The sequence below is a fragment of the Notolepis coatsorum genome (genome assembly GCF_963971535.1).
Source record: "Notolepis coatsorum genome assembly, chromosome: 2".
In the NCBI taxonomy this organism is placed as follows: Eukaryota; Metazoa; Chordata; class Actinopteri; order Aulopiformes; family Paralepididae; genus Notolepis; species Notolepis coatsorum.
The window spans coordinates 80,916,901-80,926,504 of NC_140166.1; the positions used below are offsets into that span (position 1 = coordinate 80,916,901).

General features: G+C 49.5%; 1 protein-coding gene across 2 annotated transcripts in view; it reads left to right on the top strand.

The window, feature by feature from the left end:
* The window catches only part of dagla (diacylglycerol lipase, alpha), a gene marked incomplete at its 3' end in the record, with an annotated part of 148,716 nt that extends 139,426 nt beyond the window's left edge, over window positions 1-9,290 (top strand). For both annotated transcript variants that reach the window (XM_084307256.1, XM_084307257.1), the window contains 2 exons: window positions 2,115-2,293; window positions 8,210-9,290. In XM_084307256.1, the coding sequence (XP_084163382.1) occupies window positions 2,115-2,293; window positions 8,210-9,290 (1,260 nt within the window). The remainder of the gene's footprint in view (window positions 1-2,114; window positions 2,294-8,209) is intronic.
* Between the last annotated feature and the right edge of the window lie 314 nt (window positions 9,291-9,604).

Here is a 9,604-nt window from a genome sequence, read left to right on the forward strand (position 1 = left end):
GTCGGTCAGGGTGCCTGCACAGCAAGGACAGGAGATGGCGAGGGTAGTGTGAGCCTCCCACACGTTACACTTCGCCAATGAGAGTCCGCGCTGGCAGGTGAAAAGATGTGGCTGGCTGACTTCGCATGTATCGGAGGGGACATGCGATAGATTTTTCAACCCTCCCTACGACCGACCAGTGGGGGGCACATGCGAGCAACGATCAAGACAGAGGAGGGGGGGAATTGGCACGACTAAATTGGGATGGGAGAAAAAGTGGATAAAAGAAAAGAATGTTAACCCATTCTCCGCCGATGACGTGTTAACACGTCATTCTCCGCCATGCGTAATCTGCCATAAGGCGTCTTTGAGATCAATATTTCATATTTTCGTCATGGTATTCACATTTCACCCACGGAGTCTTGGCTGGTGCTGTAGGACTCCGCTCAACTCTGCAACGCTTCAATACCGCCACCTCGTGGCCAATCGACGAGTTGCCAAACCAGAAGTGGCCGGAAGTGCTTGGTCCGTCCCCTATTTTCGTCCGGCCACTCTGTGATCGTCCCGGGGCTCAATACAGACACCGTGGATATGGATCTTTGCCATAACTCAATAATCAACATTATTTGAACGTGTATTAGTAATATACAACCCGGCAATGTATCGCATCGATCAACATCCCATAATAGCGATCTTTTTGCTCCACTCATCACCCAACGCTACGAGGAGACTGGGGTGAGTTTCAGCGTTTTTCTTTACCATTTTCGATACAAACTGCTCTGATCAATATATCACCCATACTACATGACTCATTTAACGTCGGTCATTGAATTATAAACGACCCCCCCCCCCCTCCGTTCACCCGCGCATGATGAGTCATAACGTCTAGGACCGTGTACAGTTGACATTTTTTATCTGGCGTCGATCGGTATCAAACTGCATTTGATTATCTAATTATGCATTTATGGCTATATCTCACGTTCTATGAAATACTGCAGAAAACGATAAAAACATATTTATACTCTAGACCGTATTTTTGTATGAATGTGTGAATGAAAAAGTAAAACGTTCCTACATCCTGAACGATAGATAATTGATGTTGAATGGGCCATAGTAATGTCAATTTAGCAATACAATTTAAAAAGTTATAGCCCTGCAAAGAAGGTGAACATCTCCATAGACAAATAGAGCTGGCAGAGGATGGTTTAGGATGGGTACAATGCCTGGCGGAGAATGGGTTAACAATAAGTTATGTTGAGTTTAGAATCGTTTCATCTCTAAAAGCCACGCTCGCCGCGGTGCACTGAGAGTTCTGGTCCAAGCTGTAGATGTGGCAAATACAACCCTCACGGTTCTACCATCACATGACTGACGGGTCCATTTAGACCACGCTTCACGCCGTGTCCTCCACAATTAAAGGAACACGTCATCATTTTTGGGGAATTAGCTTACTGTCTTCTCCAGAGAGAGACAAGAAGATGGATACCAGTTTCCTCTCTGTGCGTTCAGGAGAAAGCTATCTGGCTGCACGTTAGCCTAGCTTAGCACAATGAATGGAAGCGGACAGTGCCGGTTAGCCTACAGTAGGCATTGTCCAACTAACGCCTCTCCCGAAGGCTACCATTCATTGTGCTAAGCTAGGCTAACGTGCAGCCAGATAGCTTTCTACTGAACGCACAGAGAGGAAACTGATATCCATCTTCTTGTCTCTCTCTCGCTAATTTCCCTAAATGTTGGCGTGTTCCTTTAAATATTGTTCAGGCCTACCTATGAGCTTTTTCCACAACCTTTTTAACCATTTCTTAATTTATTTTATACCTTATTATTCATTACTCCTACACACTAAAGCAGGATTCTAGTCAGAAACACGGAGACCGGTGTGGCTGTTCATTCAGAATCGGGCTGCTACTACCTGCTGATGCCACCTAGTTGCACAATAAAGAGGCCGTGTCTTTAGTTTAAACGCCTGTCTCTCTTTACGTCTGCTGTCTCCCGCTGACCATCTGTATCTCTCCAATTGACCACTGACTGCACTCCTTTTTAGGAGCCGTCACGTTGGGTAGTGACCTGCCACCTGGTTACGGTATTGATTCTCCCTCCATTTGTGTCTGTGTGTGTGTGTGTGTTATCGACAGGTGCTGGAGAACTACAACAAGGGCAAGACGGCCTTGCTGTCGGCAGCTAAGATCATGGTGAGCCCCACCGAGGTGGACCTGAACCCAGAGACCATCTTCATCCGGGCCATGACCACGTCCCAGCAGCCCATGCCCGCCACCGCCGCCGCCGCGCACCATCGCCGGAACAGCAGCGTCCGGTTAGTACCACACACACGCACCGTAGCCACGCCCCCCTATCGCTGCTGCGCCTGGTCCTTCTTAGTCAGTTAACCCTTTCACTGCCACACTACAGACGTTTTTTTTTTTTTTTTAGATTTTCCAATATTCAAAACGTAAAGCGTAGTGGCCGCTTGTCGCTCCCCAGTGAATCGACAAGCGTCCACGATGCACCCGCAATTACTTATCCTACTCAGTCCCAAAGTTGTGATGTTGAATGAATTGAATGTCCAAAGTTGCTCCTCTTACGTGCACAAAGATTGCAGTGATCACCTTGGCTATTTATAGGAGTGGGCTGTAATGGGTGGTGAGCCCTCTAGTGTCCAAACATAAATAAGACAGTCTAAACAGTGCATAGTTCTAATATATAATATAATATATAGATAATAATAATACTAATAATAATAATAATAATAATCTATAACAAGAACACTCATTGGCCTTTACATAAAGAATGACAATATCGAGACATTTACAGGACAGTGACGATAACAATAACAGCAACAATATCTGGGTACACACGCCTACGGTAAATCTGTAGAATAAAGTAATAAAGGCGCCCCTACATATGTAAACAAGCATACCAAGAAAGACAGACACAGAAAACAAACCATAAAATGTTCAGAGACAATGAGAGATACAAAATGACCCCCGCACAACATTACCAGAATGGAGCAAATAGAGAGATCATTGGAATGGTCATTCAATCAAGTCGGGTGGGAGATCTCCCAGATAGTCCAGAAAAGGCTGCCAAATTTTATAGAAACGATCAACCCTGTTCCTTGGTGAATAAGTCACCTTTTCTAGGGGGATACAGCTCTTCGACAATACAGAAGTTTAACCCTTCCACTGCCACATGACAAAGGGTTAACCCTTTCACAACCACACTACGGACGGTTAACCGTCTGTAGTGTGGTAGTGAAAGGGTTAATAGGTCCGCTTGGTTTTAGTAAAAAAAGAAAAAGAAAAAAAACATTGTTACTTGATTTAATTTCATTTGATTTAATTTCAAACCTTTATTTCAACTCGTAAGACACTGAGGTTTCCCCTCATTTACAGCGACGATGAGCTTACAAAACAAGATGCGGTTTATCAGCAATTTCACAATAAATAAGAATAAACAATAGAAATCTGCTAAGACGGTTACAAGTTGACACACGGTGGTCGGAGATCATACTTTCATCATGCAGCAGGAGAAGGAAGAACCTTCAGCTTCAGAGTCAGTCGGAGGACATTCCAGGTGTTGGACGCATCAAAGGAAAAAGCAGCATTTCCTAGTTCAGAGCAAACTGGAGGAACACTAAGAACCAACCAGTCATTTCCATAATGCTTTTTTCCATGTTGAATGAGCGGTTTCCTAAACGGTTATAAGCATCTCTGGTGAGCACTAGATCTAAAGTAGTCCTTCTGCATAACTGCACGTAGGAAACAGATTAAAATCCGATAAAATAATTTTTCTTTCAAAGACAGCCCAACCTGTGACAGCTTGACCTGTGACAGCTTGACCTGTGACAGCTTGACCTGTGACAGCTTGACCCGTGACAGCTTGACCCGTGACAGCCTGACCTGTGACAGCTTGACCTGTGACAGCTTGACCCGTGACAGCTTGACCCGTGACAGCTTGACATGTGACAGCTTGACCTGTGACAGCTTGACCCGTGACAGCTTGACCCGTGACAGCTTGACATGTGACAGCTTGACCTGTGACAGCTTGACCCGTGACAGCTTGACCTGTGACAGCTTGACCTGTGACAGCTTGACCTGTGACAGCTTGACCTGTGACAGCTTGACCTGTGACGGCTTGACCTGTGACAGCTTGACCCGTGACAGCTTGACCCGTGACAGCTTGACATGTGACAGCTTGACCTGTGACAGCTTGACCCGTGACAGCTTGACCTGTGACAGCTTGGCCTGTGACAGCTTGACCTGTGACAGCTTGACCTGTGACAGCTTGACCCGTGACAGCTTGACCCGTGACAGCTTGACCTGACAGCTTGACCTGTGACAGCCTGACCTGTGACAACTTGACCTGTGACAGCCTGACCTGTGACAGCTTGACCTGTGACAGCCTGACCTGTGACAGCTTGACCCGTGACAGCTTGACCCGTGACAGCTTGACCCGTGACAACTTGACCCGTGACAGCTTGACCCGTGACAGCTTGACCTGACATCTTGACCTGTGACAGCCTGACCTGTGACAGCTTGACCCGTGACAGCTTGACCCGTGACAACTTGACCCGTGACAGCTTGACCCGTGACAGCTTGACCCCGTGACAGCTTGACCCGTGACAGCTTGACCCGTGACAGCTTGACCTGTGACAGCTTGACCCGTGATGGCTTGACCTGTGACAGCTTGACCCGTGATGGCTTGACCTGTGACAGCCTGACCTGTGACAGCCTGACCTGTGACAACTTGACCCGTGACAACTTGACCTGTGACAGCTTGACCTGTGACAACTTGACATGTGACAGCTTGACCTGTGACAGCTTGACCTGTGACAGCCCGACCTGTGACAACTTGACATGTGACAGCTTGACCTGTGACAGCCTGACCTGTGACAGCTTGACCTGTGACAACTTGACCTGTGACAGCTTGACCTGTGACAGCCTGACCTGTGACAGCTTGACCTGTGACAGCCCGACCTGTGACAACTTGACATGTGACAGCTTGACCTGTGACAGCCTGACCTGTGACAGCTTGACCTGTGACAACTTGACCTGTGACAGCTTGACCTGTGACAGCCTGACCTGTGACAGCTTGACCTGTGACAGCTTGACCTGTGACAGCTTGACCTGTGACAACTTGACATGTGACAGCTTGACCTGTGACAGCTTGACCTGTGACAACTTGACATGTGACAGCTTGACCTGTGACAGCCCCGATATAGTTATTGTAGTGGCTTCATTCCTATCTTCAATAGACACAGATTTATAGTTTCATCCGCACTTGATGGATCAGTTATTGAGAGAGTAGGGTGGGAATACCTCGTTCTGAGTCATGTTGAAGGAGCTCGTTAGTCGGACCATCAATGTGTAGTCTAGTTAGTTCACTCCAAAGTAATCAGAAACTCGAAAATGGCGATATTACCACGTAATGAAAAAGGACAATGCATTGGAATTCAAAGTATAAAACTAAAATATATCAAAATTAAAGTGAAGCGGTTGAAAACTGGCCTTGTGCACCGATTGTCTAAACACCTCCACAGGTGTGCAGTCAGTGCGTCAGGCCTTCAAAATAAAAGCACCAATGACTGTCCTCGAAACAGGCCAATCACATTCTATTTAAATTCAAATTTGGCTCCTACAGCTAACTTTTATTGTTTGTATAAATGGGTTGTTTCGTGTTGAATGACCCAGGATTATGTTATGATCACGTTCCTGAGTTTCCACAAGGGGATCAATAAAGGAATATGTCGTGTCGGAGGTGGAGAGCAACTGTTGCGACATGGGTCCTGGCTCTGTGTAAGAGAGTTTACCTCCCACACATCTTGAGAGGCTGCGCTCTCTTGGCTTTAGTTATGGTGCACTAGTGTGTGACATAACAACACACACACAATAAAAACGCTGTTATTGATATTTATGTTTAATGAAGTTGTACACTGTACAACATACATGCATGCATGACGCTTTCATTTGGTGGCTGAATAAATAAACTATGCAAAGTGAAAGACCATTGTACTGGGCATCATATCATCTGCCATCATCACACACATCTGCTTTTGATCATGTTAGCATGTGACAACCCGTTTGGTATGTGGAGATTAACGGGAATGGAACCCCAGGTCCAGTGTAAATGTGGCTGATCTAGGACCTGCCCGTTTTCTTAGCTTGGTGTACAGATGTACATTTGTAGGAATGTAGGAAAATGGTGGTTATACGTGTTTCCCAGGATATGAGCATGATCCCCGGCAGGTCGGTAAATGTGAGGCTTCTGAAGCCAATTATCTGTTAATAATGCAGTGACACTAGTTTATGTCCTAATCTAATTAAATTATCCACTATCTATTTATGCAAGCTCATTGGGAAACCTAACCCTTACCTTAACCCTAACCTCACTGTTTCGAGACCTAACCCTTACCTTAACCCTAACCTGTCTGTTTATAAACCTAACCCTTACCTTAACCTCACTGTTTAGAGACCTAACACTTACCTTAACCCTAAACTGACCCTTTCCTCTCACAGTGACCCACCTGAGGGGGAATAAATACACAGATATCCTGGGAACATCATCGCCGCTTCCCCCACGTTTACCGTATCACATGGGACAGGCCACGGATCTGTTAAGCCAGGGTTGTCACCTGAAAGGGTTACTAGGTGTTTGGGCCCGGGGAGCGTCAAGTAGTTGAATAGATGATGGCATTGTTTTGATCCACTTGTGTCGTCGATTTTCCCACCGTCGGCTGATCTGACACCAGGCACATCGTTCTGAACACCACCAATCAATCACATCGTTCTGAACACTACCAATCAATCAATCTGATCTGAGACCAGCCACATCGTTCTGAACACCACCAATCAATCTGATCTAATTGTAACCTACCAACTATAGTATGTACAGTCTGTGGTCCTGAATCTTACCATATATCTACTTGCTACATATCTGGAAGAATGTGTTTTGAATGTTCATTTAAAAAGCTTTTTTTCCATCTCTTGACCTTTTCTATTTTTATTTTTTAAAAGCCTGAAAGCACTGTCGCGGTAAGCAAAGCATGTTAAAATGAGATCATTAACTCTTCGTGTGTGTGTGTGTCCCTCTCTCTCTCATGCACGCTGTCTGACTCTGAATCCACGCTGAACTATGGTAGTATCCAGTTCCCTTTCCGTCCTCTCTGGTTCAGCCCCTGTTCCACAGCCGGCGTAGTGTGTGTTGGATTAGAGCCGCTCACTCCTGCTCCTCCTGTCTCCTGTCTCCTCGCTCCTCCTCTCCTCTGTCGTGCGTCTTTCTACGTTCTGTGTTCCTACATTATCTGGTTCCTGTTGCGATTTCATTGCACTTTTTCCATTTCTCAGACGTTCCTACATCCCACTTCCCTGTGAATCTGTCCCTCTCAGCCAATGTTGTAATTGTCTCTGTGTTTTCAATATCCTCTCTCTTCTCCTCTCCTCTTCTCGCCTCTCCTCTTCTCCCCTGCTCTCCTCTTCTCTCCTCTCCCCTTCTCTCCTCTCATCTCTCTTCTCCCCTGTTATCCCCTGCTCTTCTCTCCTACTCTGCTCTATTTTTCTCCTCTCATCTCCTGTCCTCTCCTCCTCCCCTGTTCTCTCATCTCCTGTCCTCTCCTCTCCTCTCCTGTTCTCTCATCTCTTCTCCTCTCCTGTCCTCTCCTCCTCTCTCCTCTCCTCCTCTCGCCTCGCCTCTCCTCTCTTCTCCTCTTATCCTCTCACCTCTCCTCTCCTCCCCTGTTATCCCCTGCTCTACTTTTCTCCTCTCCTCTCCTCTCCTGTCCTCTCTTCTCTCCTCTCCTGTCCTCTCTTCTCCTCTCCTGTCCTCTCCTCTCCTCTCCTGTCCTGTCCTCTCTTCTCCTGTCCTCTCTTCTCCTGTCCTGTCCTCTCCTCTCCTGTTCTCTCCTCTCTTCTCCTCTCCTGTTCTCTCCTCTCTTCTCCTCTCCTCTCCTGTTCTCTCCTCTCCTGTTTTCTCCTCTCTTCTCCTCTCCTGTTCTCTCCTCTTCTCCTCTCCTCTCATGTTCTCTCCTGTTCTTTCCTCTCCTCTCCTCTCCTGTTCTCTCCTCTCCTCTCATCTCCTGTCCTCTCTCTTCTCTTCTCCTCTCCTCTCCTCTCCTCTCCTCTCCTCTCCTGTTCTCTCCTCTCCTCTCCTCTCCTGTCCTCTCCTCTCCTCTCCTCTCCTCTCCTCTCCTCTCCTCTCCTCTCCTCTCCTCTCCTCTCCTCTTCTCTCCTCTCAGTTCCTGTGCCCAGTCTGAGATCTCCCTGGACGGCTTCTCCGAGTGCCCTCCCCCCCCGGCGCCCGTGGTGCTGCGGGGGGCCCGGGAGCGTCTGGCCGTGGAGCTGAGGGACCGCAAGGCTCCCCTGGCCGTCATGGAGAGTCTCTCGGACGCCGAGTCTCTCTACAGCCTGGACTCCCGGCGCTCCTCGGCCGCGCTGCGAGGCTCGCCCATGCTGAGCTGCCTCCCCTTCCCGCTGGACGCCCCCATCCCCGAGGAGAACCCGTCCCTCAGCTCTCGCACCGAGCTGCTGGCCGCCGACGGCCTGTGCCCGGAGGAGCAGCTGGGAGAGGCCGGACCCTACTCCTCCGGGTCCACCCCCGATTACTCCATGCGCCTGTCCCCCGCCACGCCTCGCTACGGTGGGCACCGGTCCCCGGCCCCGCTGGGCCAGAGTGTCCTGGCTCAGCCCCCCATGCCGGAACCCAGTGCCAACCCCAACGCGGTGCCCGATGGCGAGGGCCAGCTGATGCCTGCCAACTACAGCCCGGGCAGCACCCCTGACGCTCCCCTCAGCCCGGGGTCTCCCCCCGGCCAGGGGGGCGGAGCGGAGGAGGAGTGGGATCAAGGGGCGTCAAGGGTGACGTCCACCCCCCCGCCGCAGCTGTCCAACGGCAACCCCAGCCAGGCCGTGTTGGAGTTCGCCCAGTACCTGGACTCTCTGTTCCGGCTGGACGGCAGCAGCTCGCCGCCCCTGGAGCTCTCCGACGGCGAGTCCGAGTCAGGGCGGGGCTCCTTCTTCGGCCAGGGCGAGGAGGGCCAGGGAGACGGGGGGCGGGGGGCGGACGACAAGCAGCTCCTGGCCAGGGCCACGCTGGAGCCCAACCTGGTGCCCAAGCCCCCGCGCACCTTCGCCGGGTCCGCCGACCCGTCCTCCGGCATCTCCCTGTCCCCCTCCTTCCCCCTCTCGTCGTCCGGGGAGCTCAACGACCTGTCCCCGGGAGACGGCGTTCTCCCCCCGGCCCCCACGCACTCTCTACGAACATCCCCCCCCCCCTGCTGCCACCATCCGGAGGAGAACACGCTGTCGTCCGTGGTGTAGCGCCACCCTCGCCCTCTGTCCTGAACTCTTTAGCTGCATCCATCAGATATAAAAAAAAAAAAAAAGAAGAAGAAGAAGAATAAAACGACAACAACAACAACAACAAAACATATCACAAAATATGCATGCGATGGAATGCAGTCTGCCACGCAGACAGTCATCAGAGACACAGTGACGGGAAAAAAACACACAACGGAACTCGGAGTTCACAAACTCTCCATTTTTTTCAGGTGTCCCAAGTTGAATGCTGTGTATTATAGCATTTTCACACTAACGACTGTAAAATATATACCTCTGTCTGCATGCCAGGGGGG